General features: G+C 46.9%; 1 protein-coding gene across 1 annotated transcript; it reads left to right on the top strand.

Annotated features, from left to right (window-relative positions):
* Nucleotides 1-1,748: 1,748 nt before the first annotated feature.
* On the top strand, nt 1,749-2,726 carry MAS1 (MAS1 proto-oncogene, G protein-coupled receptor). Its single transcript, XM_060030476.1, has one exon. It carries the CDS (start codon nt 1,749-1,751, stop codon nt 2,724-2,726), a length of 978 nt encoding a protein of 325 aa, XP_059886459.1.
* Nucleotides 2,727-19,061: the final 16,335 nt, after the last annotated feature.

Below are 19,061 nucleotides of genomic sequence, written 5' to 3'. Positions count from 1 at the left end.
CTCTGGTCTGCGCCATGGTCTGTGCTTTACTTTTCTCTGTGGTGCTTACTACGATCTGACCTCTATTTGTTTGTTGCTGTTGTTATTAGTTATTGGTTACTGGCTGCCTCCCCACTGGAATATAAACTCCAAGAGGTTGATGCTTTGTTTCATTCACGGCTGTAGCCCAGTGCCTGAAACGGTGCCTGGCCTGAAGTTGGCACTGAAAAATACTTGGTGGATGAACTTGGGGAATCTGGCTATCTTACCTACAAACTTCAAATAAAGTCTGGTCTGTACAGCTGCTCTTTGTTCAGCCATGCCATGGAATTGTGAATTCCGGTCCTTGTGTTTGGCTCCTAAGGGTACTGGGGTCTATATCTTATCTAATTATGAAACAAAAGGAGAATCTGCTCCAGTAAAAATAATTTCCAGGATGTCATCAGAACAGCTGAGGGAAGGGTTAGTGGGGAGAGGGGTCTCAGGACCATGAAGCCAGGACCTCTGTGGGCTCCTGGATCAAACACTGGAGAGGAAACTAGCCTTTTCACCAGCCCACCTGCTCACACAATATTGCGTCTATGTACTGTTCTGCCTCAGGTGAGCTCGTTCAGAAGAGGCATCTATCTACAAATTAACTTTCTAGAGGTTAATTATTTTGCACATATAGGACTCTGTTTTGGAAGGACCAAAAGCAAAGAAAAATGTTTTACCACCACCACCAAAAAAAAAAAAGCCAAGGACGTCATGAGTTGGAACAAAGGAGATGATCTCTGTGGGCGCCTCCCTGTTCCATTCCCCAGTGGCGGAAGTGGCTAATGTATATTTGTCATATAACAGGAAGAGGGTAGGAGCCCTGCATATGTTTATTTAGCAATTCCTAAAGTGTGAGGGAAAGTGGCTGATAATCTTCGCTTTGCAGTCTCAAATATTTAGCATTTTTATTGGTTTTGGGTTAGTGCTTTGTTTAGTATCTGTCAATAGTGTTTTGCCGCATGGTCTGGCCTATGGAGCATGAGGACATGAATACACCTTGTTGAAAAGCACCATCTGTTCCCCAGCGATGGTTTGCAGGGCATACCTGGTCTGAGTAGGTGCACAGCTTCGTCACAGATATTGAGACCACATGAAACACATACCTTCTAATTGTTCACATTTTGAAAATATTGGTACCCTACTGAACATACTTTTTCCATATTGAATATTGGTCGCCTATTGAACCACATAAAACACGTACCTTCTAATTGTTCACACTTTTTGCAAGTATTGGTACCCTCTCAGTCACCCATCACTTACGGTACTTTATGCATTAAAAAGCGACAACAACAGCATTGCCCAAAGATGTATTTTGTCATTGCATTTTAATGTGATGAACCTGGTCTCTCAGGCCAGGAAATGAAGGCACAGAAGATGAGATGGTTTTCAAAACACCGTTCAGAAAGCTCGGGCCAGACCAGATACGGACACCAGGAACTTGACCCTCTTGCTTTGGCGGATCCCCTTTGGTGCTGAACCACAAGCAAGTAGTAATACAGAAACAAAGGCTATTGGGGGGATCAAAAAAGATTATTCAATCAGTTCCCTCTCAGTAAAATGTGTAATTTTATCTTCGTTGGAAAGAGAATTGTACAGTCTAGTAAACAATTTTTGTATAACTTGAAGGTTATAATCCGTAGCTGAAGTCTCCCTTTTACTGCAATTCATCGACCTTGATTTTTTCTTAAACTTATTTACAGAAAAATACCTGAAGAGCAGGCTGAGGTCCCCTCATGGATGAGGCAAACAGGACATCATTTGTCGCTGAGGAGTCCTCGAACGCCTCAACCAGAGGGAACACCTCAGTAGCAGAGCCGCGTCGGGAAATTCCCATCGTGCACTGGGTGATCATGAGCATTTCCCCACTGGGCTTTGTTGAGAATGGAATTCTCCTCTGGTTCCTCTGCTTCCGGATGAGAAGAAACCCCTTCACCGTCTACATCACCCACTTGTCTATTGCGGACATCTCGTTGCTCTTTTGCATTTTTATTCTGTCTGTCGACTATGCTTTAGATTACGAGCTCTCTTCCGGCTATTACTACACAATCGTCACATTGTCGGTGACCTTTCTCTTTGGCTACAACACGGGTCTGTATCTGCTGACAGCCATCAGTGTGGAGAGGTGCCTGTCCGTCCTGTACCCCATCTGGTACCGCTGCCATCGCCCCAAGCACCAGTCAGCATTCGTCTGTGCCCTCCTGTGGGCACTTTCCTGCTTAGTGACCACCATGGAATACGTCATGTGCATTGACGGTGAAGGACAGACTCAATCCCGAAGTGACTGCAGGGCGGTGATCGTCTTCATAGTCGTTCTGAGCTTCCTGGTCTTCACTCCACTCATGGTGGTGTCCAGCACCATCTTGGTAGTGAAGATTCGGAAGAATACGTGGGCATCCCACTCCTCGAAGCTGTACCTTGTCATCACGGTCTCCATCATCATATTCTTCATCTTCGCCATGCCCATGAGGCTCCTCTACCTGCTCTATTATGAGTATTGGTCGACGTTCAGGAACTTGCACCACATTTCTCTTCTCTTCTCTACAATCAATAGCAGCGCCAACCCTTTTATTTACTTCTTCGTGGGCAGCAGCAGGAAGAAGCGGTTCAAGGAGTCCTTAAAAGTGGTTCTGACCAGGGCTCTCAAAGATGAGATGCAACCCAGGCGCCCAGAAGACCACACCACCACCACTGAAACTGAGACTGTCGTCTGACAGGTGGAGGAAATTGTGGACAAAAACAGTGGGACGCAGACGAGCTATAGTTTGTGCTTGGGATGCAACTGAATATCTCCTAAATACGGTATAGGACACCTTACCCCATATGCATGAGATGCTAATTAATGCTGAGACTGTACTCTTGCGTTGTACCTTCTGGAAATGCCCAAATACATGTTGGAACTCTATCCTTTCTGTAGCTTTCAAAAATCTCCTTCTGTTCCTCTTCAGCTCTCCTGGTAGCACTTTCCCACAAACTATAAAAATTACTCCAGCAGGAACGTTTACATGTGTGTACAGGAAAGGGTACAAGCATTTGATGGACCTTGAGGAGGTGAAGCCATATAGTGGGAAGAACATGGGTTTTGGAGTCAGGCTGACTCTGTCCTTTGCTGCTGGTGTGACCTCAGGTTTAACCACCAGGGACCTCATTTCCTCAGTATAAAATGGTAACAGCAATAGTCCGTACCTCCCGGGCTTGTGGTGAGGATGAAACGAGAACATGAGGTATGCAAAGCATCTGGCACACCTCAGTGTTAAGAAACCTCAGTCTTTCTGATACCTTTAAGTGGAAGAAGAAATACACATTTCTGTTCTGTAAAGCACAGACACACACAAACACAGACATGCGTACACACACGTGTACACACAACTCTAGGGTGTACAAACACTGTTACATGTTTTTAAATGTTGAATGTTCTTTCTGTTTGCTACACGAGAACTTTTCATGGGACAACACTTCTATAGAAAACATCTGCAGATGTTATAACCCCTCAACCGTCATGTGTTAGAGCATCATTTCCTGTTGTGAGGGAAAACGTTTGGCTACCAGTAGAGGAATTTCTCATGGCTTCCCTTCCCCCTGTGGGAATGCTTGATGTAAAGAAAGTCTGTTTTGAAATCTTTTGCTGGATATAAATGTTTATGAATGAAACTTACTTCACGAGTTCATGAGGGTGATTGTGCTTTTGGAAGCTCACCACTCCCCCTGCCCCGCCCTGCCCCCATGAAGTGGGTGATGTATTTATGGCCACAAAGTTCCCGCCTGCAGGCAGGTACAGGGTCCTGAACATATTCTTCTGTCGTTCCTGGAAGGAGGCTCAGCAGCAGGGGCTGAGGAGAGTGTGGCCATATCTCGGAGGGAACCCGGACATTTCTCCCAAGACAGATCTTTGCAGGGTTTCATTGGCATCTCAGTGCCCTGCTGCTTGCCTGCCGTGACTTGTGTCTGTACCTTGAGGCACGATGTCCCAGGTTTTAGCTGGGAAACCCATCGTAGCTTATAGACTACGTTGCCGTGTTTGGTTTCCTGCTGCCTCTTCGGGACGTCCCACGAAAATGGCAATGCTTCATGTGACTCTGGGGGAGTAAAATGTTCACACCCATAAATCAGCTCAGTAATATTTATATAATAAATATATAATAATTTATATCATAAATATATAATATATATAATATATATATTATATATAGTCATTTATATATAGTAATATATATATAGTAATTTATATATATATAGTAATAAATATATAATATATATAGTAATTTATATAATAAATTACTGTGGGTCTCCGAAGGTTCAGAGAAGCCGTGATGAAATGGTTCTCTGTTACCACCTGTTTCTGCTCCATCCTCTTCCTTTGCAGGAAACGGTCGCCTGTAACCATGGGGCCAGCCTCGCTGGGAGCGATGCGCAAGGCTTTCCCACCCAGCCAAACTTGGAGGCAGGAGGCTTTTCAGTGGGTGATGACATCTGATTCAGAAACAAGGCAGCTTGCTTTCAGGAGCCCAGATGGGTGTGGAGCAGTGACATTTAGGATGATCTTATTTTTGATTGAAAACAGAGCATCTTCGCTGGGAAAGAACAGAATATGGAGATCAGAGTCACTCTCCTCTGTTCACCATCGTCTGCCCTGATGCCGCGCTGCCTCTGGGTTAGTGAAAAAGGGGTCAACCTCATCTCATCTCAAAGGGATCTTGGTCTCAAAGAGGAACTTAAATACCCTTAGAAACCAGGCAATTTCTACACCGCTGAGACCACTTGTCTCTGGCCATGGCATCTGCCCTGTCTGTGAGCCCCCTCTGTGTCATCTCTCACCCTGTCTGGGAGACCCCTGGTGGCCCTGGTCCAGTCACTCTCACCGTGTCCCCCTCATTCTCTGTCTCGCCCAGGCTGTTGAGCGGGCAGAGAACCCTCCCCATGGTGTGATCAGGGCTCCAGCCAAGGTGCGGTCCCAGCAGGCTGGCCTCTTGTCAGGGCCCCGTGAAGTCTTCCTCCATAACCCGGGCAGCTCTTCCAAACCCCTCTCTCTCTGAAATCTCTCAATCTGGAACCTTTCCCCTCACTGTCACTCTCTCTTCACTACCTTCAGTCATAGGTGACTGAAAAAAAAAAGAGTCAAGCCATGAGGCAATGACTCTCAGATCTCCCTCCATGTAGAAGGACCCCAGTCTTCACCATTCCTTTCCTCTTCATCTCCACTAGGAAGATTTTTCTTCTCTTCCAAACTTCCCTGTCCGCCAGCCTCCCGGACAATAATTCTACACTTATATTAGCAACCAAAATGGTTTTCTTTTCCTTTAGCTGAACAGCGTGCCATATGGGGTCTTAGCTCCCCGATCAGGGATTGAACCCATGTCCCCTGCAGTGGAAGCGCGGAGTCCCAACCACTGGACCGCCAGGGAAGTCCCAAAGTGGGGTTTTATTTTTTAAGTGAAAAACCAAGTCTTTGAAGTGGTCCACAAGGCTCTCCGTGACCTGGCCCCCGTGCGACTCTCCGGGGCTCGAGTGGCTCGCTTCTCCCGCCCCTCCTACACTCCTCGAGATCCTTTGGAAATGCCAAGTGCACTCCTACTCCTGGGCTTTCCTCTTCGATGTTCCTTCTGCCTGGGATGCTTCCCCACAGGTCTCTGCTCCCCCTCTCCCCTCAGCATCTGGTCAGATGTCACCTCAGCAGGGGGCTCTCTGCCACCGGACAACAGCCCCTGCCCCCTCTCTTCTCCTCCCTGGTTCTCCTCAGCACTCATCATCGTCACTGTGTCACATGTCGATTGGCTCGTCTGTGCCTCTAGAAGGTCAGCTCCCTTGTCTGTGCCTCTAGAGGGTTCAGCTCCCCTGTCTGTGCACCTAGAGGGTCAGTTCCCTTGTCTGTTCACCTAGAGGGTCAGCTCCCTTGTCTGTGCCTCTAGAAGGTCAGGTCCCTTGTCTGTGCACCTAGAAGGTCAGCTCCCTTGTCTGTGCACCTAGAGGGTCAGCTCCCTTGTCTGTGCACCTAGAAGGTCAGGTCCCTTGTCTGTGCACCTAGAGGGTCAGCTCCCTTGTCTGTGCACCTAGAGGGTCAGCTCCCTTGTCTGTGCACCTAGAAGGTCAGGTCCCTTGTCTGTGCACCTAGGTCAGCTCCCTTGTCTGTGCCTCTAGAGGGTTCAGCTCCCTTGTCTGTGCACCTAGATCAGCTCCTTTGTCTGTGCCTCTAGAGGGTCAGCTCCCTTGTCTGTGCACCTAGGGGTTCAGCTCCCTTGTCTGTGCACCTAGAGGGCTCAGCTCCCTTGTCTGTGCACCTAGAGGGCTCAGCTCCCTGGAAGCACAGCTAGAATCCACTGCTCCCCTCTCTGGGCTCCTTTTCTCCCGCAAACACGCAGGCTCCATCGCTTGCATCTTCACACAAACCAATAGTTCAAACAGGGAAGCCGTTCTGCACACTCCTGCTCAGCTCCTCCGCCACCTCTCCTTCCTTTCCTTCTGGAAAGACCCTTGCACGCTCATGCTCTGCATTTTCTCCTTACCAACCCCCTCCACCCCTGCAGGCTGACTCCAGACCTCCCCACCACATTGTAATTGGCCCAGCAAGGAACACGGGCGCCTTCCACGTTGCTCAGCTGATGGGTTCTCTTCTACTCATACCGTTTGTGGCATCTGACACGCTGACCATCCCCTTCCTGAGAGTCTCTCTTTTCTCAGATTCTAGTTCGCCACTCTCCCTTCCAGCTCTCATTTTAACCCAATCCTTCCTATTCTGAGTCATCTCATCTCTGTCATTGCTCTTTCTCTGCTCCTCCTTTATTTAGTTATTTTTTATTGGAGTCTAGTTGATGTACAATGTTGTGTTAGTTTCTGCTGCACAGCAAAGTGATTCAGTTATACACACATACGTATATGTATTCTTTTTCATATTCTCTTCCATTATGGTTTATTATTAGGACATTGAATATAGTTCCGTGTGCTGTGCAGTAGGTCCTTGCTCTTTATCCTGCTCCTCCATTAAATGTGTCTGTGTTTCCCGGGATTCAGTACCTGGGCCTCTGCCCTTCCCCCTCTGCACGATCTCCCTGGGTCCTGATCCACAGTCGCTCACATAGTCATGACCCTCAGCTCTGCACTGACTGGCAACACTCTTCGCTGGGCTCCAGTCCTGTACATTCAGCCACCTAAAGGACACCTGAACGTGATGCCCTGCAACACCTCAAATGCAGTCTGTTCAGTCCCCACCATTCCTCCTGTACTCCTCTCTCAGGGTGACACCCTAGTCACCTGTCTCCCAAGCGATGCTATTCCCTTTGCTGAGATGGCCCTCCCCCACCCCTTAATCTGACAAACTCCACTTATTCATCCACGTCCAGCTCCCGCATCAGCCACTTAGCTGCGCCTGCCTGGAACCTGACTTCCTGGGTGACCGTATCACACCTTCTCTTTCCTAGTCTTTCTTCCTGCATCTTCTTCCTGGCCTCACTCTCAGCGGATGCCTTGCTTCCCTTTACCAAGAATAGAAGCTTTCCACATCTTACCAGCATCACATCTTCCGATCCAGCTGCATCTCTCTGCACACAGGTTTCTCCTCGTCTCGCTCTGGGGGTGCTCACCGAGCTCCTGGCTGAGGTGAACCCGCACACCTGTGCTCTGGCCACCCTCCCTTGTTGCCTGCCCAGGGACATTTCTCCAGCACTTCTGTCCTCATTGTCCTGTATCATCAGTTTCAGTCCAGGCCAAGAGAAGACAGATGTTCAGGAAGCAGGAAGGGGGCGAGTGGGTGCAGCACCCACCTGGACTAGCTGGTCCCCAACCACGCGTGACAGTCGTTTCTCTGCAGATAACACTCGTGCACTGAGTTAGCGAGCAGAGGGCCCGGTGGTCCCCTGTCTTCTTCCCCTGCCCTGTGCCTGGTGGAGATGGACTCGGGACAGAGCTGTATGGGGAGCACCCGGCAGATGCCTCATGAGATTCCTACAATTTCACCGCTAGTGCAATAATTCCCCTGAGGTTCAATTTTGACTTTTCACTCAATCCTTTGTGAAATTACAAATCATCTGTGGAAGGGACAACATACCAAGTCATATATAATTCTTTCTGTGCTTTTTCTCACGGAGAGGAGTATTACAAGACTAGACACCCCGGTGTTAAGGCTGCTGAATCAGTAAGTGGGGAGTTGGAGGCAGGGGTGCAGAAAGCAGGAGGAGGAGCCATAACGTACCTGGTCTCCTGATAACACGTGTACAGGGAGCTTCTTTCCTTTTTCTTTCTCATTTGTCTCCCTAGCGTTACAAAGTCGCGTTGAGAGTGAAAATCCTCAAAACAGGAAAACACTAATAACCAAACGTGTCACTTATAAAATGGTTCCCACCAAGCCTCCCTCTCTGCGCAGAAGGCGGCTCTCTCTCCCACCGCCTCATCAACGTTTCTGTGACTCAGTCTCGCGACAGTTGACAGTCAATGCAAACACCACGCAAACTGACTGCAAAGTTAAATTGGCGATCCTGCAAGATACTTGGGATTCTGTGGAGCTGGTAAGAGAAGTAGGGGTAATAATACTGCAAACTATTGTCAAGAGAGCAGGGGGCAGAGTTAGACGTGATGCAGTTGAATCAGAGGGAAATAAATAAGGATAGTGATGACAGGAGAGCTTCCCAAAAGAAGGGTTTTAACGTGAAACATTTAAGGAAGGGTCTTGGGAAACCTGATGAAGCCCTCAGGTATTTTTGCAAAAATTAGCCATTTCTCAACACTCAGCAAAAGTAACCATGAAGTAAAGGACATCACATCACGGTATCGCGTCATTAGCACTTTTTTGCGGCTGACAACAAGAAGATATGGTCATTTCTCAAGGTTCTGTGGGATCGTTGAGCTCAGCTGGGTGCTTCTCATTTGGGGTCTCTTGTAGCTGCCGTCAGATGTTGGCTGAGGCCACAGGCGTCCAAAGGCTGGACTGGGAAGGAATCCAAGATGGTGCAACACTCACGTGGTTGATGGCGGGCTGCTGTGGGCTCAGCTGCTCCGGCCACACGTGGCCTCTTGACGTGGCTAGAGTTTCTTACAACATGGCAACTGTGTTCTGAGGGAAAAAGCTCCTGAGAATGAGCTTTTCCAAAGGCCCCAAATCAACATGTGGTTGACATTACAGATATTCCCCCTGTTTTATTGAGATATAATTGACCTAAGACATTGTATTAGTTTTAGATGTACAACATTACAATAAGTTTTGATAAAAAACAAAATAAAAATTGTTTTCATAATTTTAATTTTACTTTTCAAAATAATGTACTCGGCTTTTTCTTTTCTTCAGGATTTACTGTGAGATTTTGGTCTTCATTTTAACAAGTTTCCTTTTTAAGAAACTTTTTAAAGAACGTTTTTAAAACTAGTCATTCTTGGATAAGGAGATCCTCTTCACTAATTATTATTTTAAAATGTGTACATATGCATGTAACACAAAGGTTTAAATTGTCAAAGCAGATTCAATGTGAATTATAGATCTTACCCAACAGAAAACTAATGATTCAAGTAATACAGGCAATGGCAGGCACCAATGAAACATTCTGTCCTGGAGGAGCCCAGAACTGAGATGCAGTTCTCCAAACGTCCCTTTTCCTACACCAGAACATATCTTAGTGTCCAACTGACTGACGAGTTTTGAGTGATGAAGACAAACGTATGGTTCTCGAAGGAAGACATTTAGGTTTGGGGCCCCTCTGCTTTATACTCTGTTACTTACACAGATAGAAAATGTGTATGTGACCACTTCCCCTTCTCTGCCCCATAAACCTGTATATTCCAAAAATTTTTTTTAATTTTTATTTTATATTGATTTATATTTATATTGATTGATTGATATTTATATTATAGGTGAATAATAATATTGTGTTAGTTTCAGGTGTACAGCAAAGTGATTCATATTATATATATACACGTATCTATTCTTTTTCAAATTCTTTTCCCATTTAGGTTATTACAGAACTCAAGCAGAGTTCCCTGTGCTCTACAGTAGGTCCTTACTGGTCTATACATTCCAAATTTATTCACAATAGTCAGTCTTGACAGATCAGGTATATCCTGCTGAAAATAGGACCATTTCCCTGAGTACAACATGTTTACAAGGCAGTCTAACGGAGGTTAGATTCTCTTCAAGGAGCCCCAGTTGAGGTCATTCGTTCCCCAGGGCACTCCCTGTAGGGAAGAGAGTTCCAGGCAAACACTGCCTTTCTAATCTCTTAGCCAACACCAGACTAAATGCTTGAGGCAGAGACCTTGTCTTACAAGTAGGGGAGCGGCGAGAGGACACTGCACTTGTGGTGAGGAGAAGAGGACTAAAGCCTGACTCTCTATTTCCTAACTGTGCAAGAGTCAACACATTAACCTCTCTGACTCCATTATCTATACTCAGTGATTTAGTTGGAATTCCCCCCAAAGCAGAGCCTGAGGCAAGGATTTTGTGCCTATAATCGAAATATGTAGAAGCTCATCCCAGGGAGCACGAGAGGGAGTGAGGAATTCAGACGGAAGCAAGGAGGTCAAAATAGGGTGACTCAGTGAGTACAGGGGCCCAGGACAGTGGGGACCCTCTGAAGGACCACGGGTAACTCACCTCAGAGCTGCCCTCCTTGGGGGTGAAGGTGGTGCCGACTGCCACCTCCTGCCCCTCATAGGCGAGGGTCACTTTCAGAGTGATAACATCCAGCTCTTCTGGGCCTGCCCTGTGCCAGGTGTAATGTGGCACACTGCTTGTAGGTGACCTCAGGTGGCCCTGTAGCTGCCTGACAGCATCTGCTCTAATGGGATAAAAATAACCTGCCTCACAAAGTAATTGTGCCAAGTAAGTGAGATAATGTGTGTGAAACTCTGTGTAAACTGGGGAGCAGCCACCGAAAGTTAGCTGTTCCTTGAAGACATCACGCTAAGTGATGGACCAATCACAGCAGCACAAATCCCATACAGTCCCGCATATGAGAGGCGCCTAGAGGAATCAAATTCCCAGAGACAGAAAGCGGAGGGGTGGGTGCCAGGGGCTGGGGGAGGGGGACAGGGAGCTATTGCTTAGTGGGGACAGAGCTTTAGTCTGGGAAGATGAAAAAGTTCTGGTGACGGTGGGGATGAGTGCACGACAATGTGAATATATTTCATGCCACTAAAATGTACGCTTAAAAATCGTTAACGCGGTAAATTCCACGTGATGTATATTTTAGCGAAATAAAAACAATCCATGCTCACACTTTCGAGGCAGTAGGTGTGATTCTTAGCTCGCTGGATGGTATCTGGCCCTGTGATGAGAGCCAAGCCCATGGTGCTGATGACAAAGAATGAAGACAGACTTCCTCTGTTACCCCGGGGGGCGTGGCCCTGGCACTGCCTCCAGGGACAGCGCAGAGACAGGAGGCTAATTAACAGTACAGCTCAGAATCAGTTTTTTTTTTTTTTTTGCGGTACGCAGGCCTGTCACTGTTGTGGCCTCTCCCGTTGCGGAGCACAGGCTCCGGACGCGCAGGCCTAGCGGCCATGGCTCACGGGCCCAGCCGCTCCGCTGCATGTGGGATCTTCCCGGACCGGGGCATGAACCCGTGTCCCCTGCATCGGCAGGCGGACTCTCAACCACTGCGCCACCAGGGAAGCCCCAGAATCAGTTTTTTGAAACGAGTGGCGTCTCCTCTGAAGCAGCCCCACTCAGCCTCAGTGAAGCCCCTGCAGAGGCCACAGAAGGAGCTTTTAGGCCTTCGTGGGCCTTGCTGTCTGTGTTGCAATGACTCAGCTCTGCCATTTCTTGTATGAAAGCAGCTGGAAACAATAGTAAATGAATGAGTACAGCGGTGTGCCAATAAAACTTTCTTTACAGATACTAAAAATTAAATATAATGTAATTATTTTATTTATTTATTTGCAGTACGCGGGCCTGTCACTGTTGTGGCCTCTCCCGTTGCGGAGCACAGGCTCCGGAGGCGCAGGCCTAGCGGCCATGGCTCACAGGCCCAGCCGCTCCGCTGCATGTGAGATCTTCCCGGACCGGGGCACGAACCCGTGTCCCCTGCATCGGCAGGCGGAGTCTCAACCACTGCGCCACCAGGGAAGCCCAGACATCATGTAATTATATGTGTCATGAAAATTCTTTTTTCCTTCAACCATTAAAAAATGTCAAAAATTACTCTTAGTTTGTAGGAAAGCAAGTGGTGGGCAGCTCTGGTGTCGGCTGTGCTTTGCCCCCCTGGCCTAGGTATTCTGGGAATCTCTCTTCTGGAGTGGCCTTCAGTGTGGCAGCAGCACACCCATTTGGACTCCTGACCTCGCTGGTGGCAAATCTTCATTGCGTCCTGGAGACTGGACTTTGCAAAAGGACCAGCAGACATCCTGACCCAAACCTGGTGGATGAGGCTGGTGTAAAGCTGAGAAATTTCATTTTTGGAAACTCATAAGGTGACACTAAAAAACGAAGGAGAAATTTTCTGTGGTAGAAATATTCTCGGTTGTAAATAGAATTCCAATGCTATGCTCAGAGACCATTTTACTCAGCCATACCAAGCTACATTCTGTGGATTCAGAGGGACTTATCGGAGTTTTTCAGAAACCAGGAATGAAATATTCGTGCTTAAGAATTCTTGTTGGGGTTTCAGAAGAATAAAGATCTCGCATATGCTTCTTGGGTACAGCATGAATAAACTCTAATTGCTAACAAATTAAAAAACCAGAACATTTCTAATATTGGGTTGATTAGCACTTGTAAGCTTTGTACCATCACCGTCTTAATTTAGGAACATAAGCCTTGTCCCGAGTTGTGGGATAAATATTACAGGATATTTTTTATGCAAAGGTCACGATCACACTGATGTATTGATGTGTGCTTTGGATCAAAGTGTGCCCTTTAGAATGATTTGCTCTTAGTCAAACACAGAAAAAGCTAAAAATATTCCTTAAAGCACAAACAAAATAACGGCACAATGAACCATCATTAAAAATCCTTCAGCCTGGGCTTCCCTGGTGGTGCAGTGGTTAAGAATCTGCCTGCCAGTGCAGGGGACACGGGTTCAAGCCCTGGTCCAGGAAGATCCCACATGCTGCGGAGCAACTAAGGCCGAGCGCCACAACTACTGAGCCTCTGCTCTAGAGCCCACGAGCCACAGCTACTGAGCCCACATGCCACAACTACTGAAGCCTGTGTGCTTAGAGCCTGTGCCCCACAACAAGAGAAGCCACCGCAATGAGAAGCCTGCGCACCGCAACGGAGAGTAGCCCCCGTTCTCTGCAACTAGAGAAAGCCCGCGCGCAGCAACGAAGACCCAACGCAGCCAAAAATAAATAAATTAATTAATTAAAAAAAAATCCTTCAGTCTCATTACTGGTTGAGTGTGCACGAATGTTTATGGGAAATCGAAGTGGGCTCCCGTGTCTTCCTTCCTTCTTTCTTCCAAGGAGAGAGGAAATCGATGGGGCCGGAGGGGCCGAGGGGCCCTTTCCCCCCTGCATCTGAGTCAGGGACTCACTAACCCAGTGAGGGCACGACAGCTCAGATTGTGTTTTTGGAGGGCTTAACACCCAACTCTTGTCTTTTATCTCTATAGACCAGAACAAGGGTGTTTTCAATGTCAGGTTTGAAGGGCCTTCGGTTAGACACATGAAGTAGGAAGATCAATGTTAGTTTCACATGGATGGAGTGTGTCCATCAGGTGGGTGGCCCGGCTCAGTCCTCCCCATCCAGCCGTGTTCTCTGGGCCCGTCCATGGGGAAGGGGTGCAGCGCCCTCTCCCCAGGGTCTTGCGGGTGTTAATCATCACTCTTAGATCATTGCTGCTCACTTTGGCTTTTCCTCACACAACTTATTCCCCACTTTCTATCATTTTCCTTACTTGTCTTAAAGTCTGATGAACTGAGATGAGAGAAGACGATGCCAGTGAGGGCCCAGCATTGTTGAGGCTACAGACGTCGGAGAGAACCTGTGGGTCCCCGGGCCCTCCCGGCACAGATGACGGCGCCGAGGAGAACAGAATGAAATGATAACGCTGCGCAAGTGGCCTGGGAGATGGGGTGAACCTGTGCCCTCTCCTCGGGTTACAGAGAGGCCCCTGAATGACCGGGGGTGCTCATCAAAGCTGGTCTGAGTTCAGTGAGGGAGCGTTGGGAGGACGAGGCAGGACACCTTTTTTTTTTTTTTTTGCGGTACGCAGGCCTCTCACTGCTGTGGCCTCTCCCATTGCGGAGCACAGGCTCCGGACGCTCAGGCTCAGTGGCCATGGCTCACGGGCCCAGCCGTACTGCGGCACATGGGATCTTCCCAGACCGGGGCACGAACCCGTGTCCCCTGCATGGGCAGGTGGACTCTCAACCACTGCGCCATCAGGGAAGCCCACTGCGCCACCAGGGAAGCCCAGGACACCTTTGTCTTAGGAGTTGAGCGGTATCTGTTGGATGACAGACTAACTCTGCAAGTTAGGGTTTCTCAGGAGGTGTCCCCAGAGAGGTCCCAGCTCCCACCTCGGTCCACAGCCTGGGATGAGACCAGGGGACTCCTCAGAGAAAGAGCCCAGGCCCAAGTGGCTTCTGGAAGGGTTCCTGGTCCACAGGGAGACCACACCAAGAGGAAGCGCTGAGATAATTTATAGTCATTGGACAGAAGAGTTTCACGTCTGTTGAATCTAATAATTAAGATATTGGACTTATATTTTACATGACTTCGTTTTTCACTTCATTTTTCAAGTCGTTTATTTTGGTTATATTTTGCAAAAGAAAGAGTCTGCAGTGGGTTGTTAATAAAAACAAAAGGATAACATCCATGGCCACAGGTTGTCGGCAGACACTGCTCCGAGGCTCTGTGGACTTAAATCGTCCCTACTTCTTCTCCTTTCTCCTCCTGGGGAGTTGTTCTTAGCTGTAAAGTCAGGCTTTTGTGTCCTGCTGTGCTGTGCCACGTTATGCTGGGTACAGGAGAGCGGGCATCAGAGACCTAGAGAACGGAAAGTTCTTGGGTTTCTGTCGAGGAGGCTGAGTGGCGGCAGCAGGATTGGCTGCCCTGATGAGTTGGCCAGGCTGCTGCCGTTGGCTCTGGCCACGTCCATCGCCTGGACACCCCCGCGGAGGCCGGGCTTTGCTGCCTGCCGCCTCTGCCCGCCACACAGTTACACTCTCATCGCGTGTGGGCAGAGTCCTGGGCGAGTTTACACACTCAGGACCTGGCCACCACAGGGCAGGTGGAGGGGGTACCTGCCCTCGTGACACCTGGGCCTCTACAGTCCACAGAAGCTCCACATCATGGGACCCTCCGAAACGGCAAATGCCTGCTCCACGCCTTTCCTGCCCACACGTCCCTCCCCCATTTCTAAGTGCTCCCACCTCCCTCTCCAGCTCAAAGCATCTCCAGTCATTGCATCAGCTCCAACTCTAGGATGTCTTGGGGATGACTTTTCTCTTCTTTTTTCTTGCCCTGGAATCCTCTTCTGGGTTTAGAGAGAAGCAACGAAATAGGAAACCCTAAGAAGAAAATCACAGGGTAGCGAATATTCATCATTTTGGTAATTAGCCTCTGAAAAGTTATTTTTCATTCAATTTACATTCTGTCAAGCTTCAATCTGCACACCTAAATGGTGCATCCTATGGTACAGCTCTAGCATGATCTACATGTGAAGGAGTGGATGATAGTAAAAAATTATATAATGACCAGCTGTGAGAGCTTTTTTTCGATTCCATGATTTTTCATAAGAAGCTAAGGGACAAACTTCCTTATCGTTTCAAGAACCTTGGGCAGCTTTAAGTTTGGGTATGTGTGGGACTTGTGTTTTAAACAAAAGGGGGACAGTTGATTTTGCACAGTGAATTTTTCACATCTTTTAAAGCAATATTCTTTTTTAAAAATTCATTTTATTGAAGTATAGTTGATTTACAATGATGTGTTAATTTCTGCTGTACAGCAAAGTGATTCAGTTATACATATGTATATTCTTTTTCATATTCTTTTCCACTACGGTTTATTACAGGATATTGAATGTAGTTCTCTGTGCTATATGTGTTGTTTACCCATTCTATGTATAATAGTTTGCCTCTGCTAATCCCAGACTCCCAATCCAACCCTCCCCATCCCCCATCCCTTAGCAACCACAGGTCTGCTCTCTATGTCTGTGAGTCTGCTTTTGTTTCGGAGATAAGTTCATTTGTGTCATATTTTAGATTCTACATATAAGTGATACTATATGGTATTTGTCTTTCTCTTTCTGACTTACTTCACATGGTATGATCATCTCTAGGTCCATCCATATTGCTGCAAATATCTCACTTTTTTATGGCTGAGTAGTATTCCATTGTATGTATGTACCACATCTTCTTTATCCATTCATCTGTTGATGGACATTTAGGTTGTTTTCATGTCTTGGTTATTGTGAACAGTGCTGCTATGAACATAGGGGTGCATGTGTATTTTTGAATCATAGTTTTATCCAGATGTATGCCCAAGAGCAGGATTTAGAGCAATATTCTTTTCTGGAGTGCACATGAGTTCACAAGTAAGACCAACTGGCCATTGTTATGAGACCTCATTTGCATAAAGAATGATACCTACTTTGTGAGAAGTAGAAACTAATACTACCAACTCACATCGATATCTACTGTTTGCCAGGCACTTTTCTTAGGGCTCCAGTTGTGTATCTCACTTAATACAACCCTATAAAGACATACTATTATTATCTCTACTTTTCAGACCAACGTCCTCACACTAGTTAACGGTAGATGAAGAATCCAAGCTGTGATGGTCTGACTCCGGAACTTCTGCTCTTCGTCTTGCTCCTATATTAGAATCTTTCCCATGTTGACCAAAGATCACTTCCACTGTGGATTCTGAAAAGGAAGTTGAGAAATCTATGTCATGTAGATGACATGAGGAATCACTGGGGAAAGATGAAGATGTTCCTTCAAGCTTAATATCTTTCGCAGAGACGAGCGGTGCAGAGTTTAGCTGTTAGGAAAACAAAGTCTTGATGTTCTGGCTCCTCAGTTGTTGCCCTGTCTTCCTCCCCCAGCCCAGCTGCTGCGGTTTGCTGATATAACTGTTAAACTCTACGGAAAAAGCAGAACTGGGGCTGCTCCAAGATTCTCATCTCAGGTTTTAAAGGGAGGTTCTGCAGGACACTGGGCTGCCATTGCCCACCAAGAAGACCACAATAACCCAGGGGATGGAGAATTAGGGCTGCCTCTAGGGAGTGTCTGCAAATTCCTGCTTCATGGGCCATTTTTACCTTGTGGTGGTTCCTCCTGGGAACGGATCCTGTGGACCTGTGCCTTGTAGACGTTCCAGTGCAGAACCTGGCAAGTTGAAGGGTACAGAATGAGAATGTAAGACAGACAGGGCTGGAAACACGAAGGGCTCTAAAGCATCTTGAGAAGAATCGGAAAGAAATCAGTCAATACAACATAAGGCTAAAGACATGACGAAACGCTTGATAGATGAACTAAGAAGGCTGAAATTAGTTTGAGAAAGATAAGAATGAACAGTACACAAACTTATGAATGAAGCATGAATTGTGTCATGATAAGCAGGAATCTATTCCTTCTTTCATCAAGGAGCTTACATGTTTAAAAATACATTTTAAACTCTTTATGTACCCTATCCCCCTCCCCATTTTGGGAGCCCCTTCCTTTTCCAGAATGATCCAGGGCAGTGGATCAATGACCCACCCTTTTAGCCTCAAGCCTCCAGAGAGGCCTCATCTCTGACAGCTTTCATCTCTCAATTAACTGTTGAATGAATGAGTGAAAAAAGCTTTCATATGAAAAGCTAATAATGAGTAAATGAATTTCCTCTTTCCCCTTCTGTGTGCCAGGCTCAGATTCTGCTTTTGGAAATTCCTTCAAGGCAGCCGTGATGTCCTTGTTTAATCTACTCACACCTACATCAACGGCTGCCTTACATTTTCTCATTATCGCTGTCTTTCAATTAACATTTTGTCACACATGCTACATAACATATCCTTTTTGTGTGTGTGTTTTTATAAAAATGGTATCATATTCTATGTAGTTTTCTGAAAAATTCTTTTTCCACCTAACGTTATGTTGAGGAGTTCACCTGTGCTGTTGTGTGTGGTTTAGTTCACTTACTTTTCTGAAATACCACAGTTTATTTATTCTCCTGTCAGTGAACTGTTTCCAGTTTTTTTTTGTTTTGTTTTTAAACTGGAAATGGGGGCTTCCCTGGTGGCGCAGTGGTTGAGAGTCCGCCTGCGGATGCAGGGGACGCGGGTTCGTGCCCCGGTCCGGGAAGATCCCACATGCCGCGGAGCGGCTGGGCGCGTGAGCCATGGCCTCTGAGCCTGCGCGACCGGAGCCTGTGCTCCGCAACGGCAGAGGCCACGGCAGTGAGAGGTCCGCGTTCCGCAAAAAAAAAAAATAAATAAAATAAATAAAATAAACTGGAAATGGTTCTGTCTGGGAGTTTTTCTATACATGTCTCTTTGTACACTTGTGCAAGAATTTCTCTTGGGCACATACCTGGAAGTAACATTTCTGGGTCAGATTTATGATACCACAGCAGAGTGTTTTCTGAAGTGCAGTAGGTCAGATGGTGTGAACCAGTTCACACTCCCCCACAGTACACAAGTCCAGCTGACCCCCCAGTGGGTGCAGAGGATCCGGCTGGTCCTCTGTACGTGACTCAGCGTTTGCCAGTCTAGAGGGTATAAAACAGTATACTGTTGTAGACTTAATTTGCACTTACCAGAGTCCAAAAGAGTTGAGCATCTTTTTATGGTTATCAGCCATTTATGCTGGACTGAAGTGAATAGTGTCCCCTCCGCCCCCAAAATTCATGTCCACTCCAAAAAAAAAGAAAAAAGAAATGAATTAAAACTAAATAAATAAATACGAAAGAAAAACAAACAGGCCAAAAAATTCATGTCTACTTGGAACCTCAGAATGTAACCTCACTTGGAAATAGAGTCTTTGTCTATGGAATTAATTAATTTAGGTTGGGTCATTCTGGATGAGGGTAAGCCTTGAATCCAATGACGTGTGCGCTAATAAGAGTGCCGTGTGAAGACAGACTCAGAGGGAGGACAGCCATGTGAAAACAGAAGAGGAAACTGGAGTCGCATCTACAAGCCAAG

This window comes from Delphinus delphis, chromosome 14, assembly GCF_949987515.2.
Source record: "Delphinus delphis chromosome 14, mDelDel1.2, whole genome shotgun sequence".
NCBI classification, from domain to species: domain Eukaryota; kingdom Metazoa; phylum Chordata; class Mammalia; order Artiodactyla; family Delphinidae; genus Delphinus; species Delphinus delphis.
This window is presented reverse-complemented; position numbering and strand designations above follow the sequence as displayed.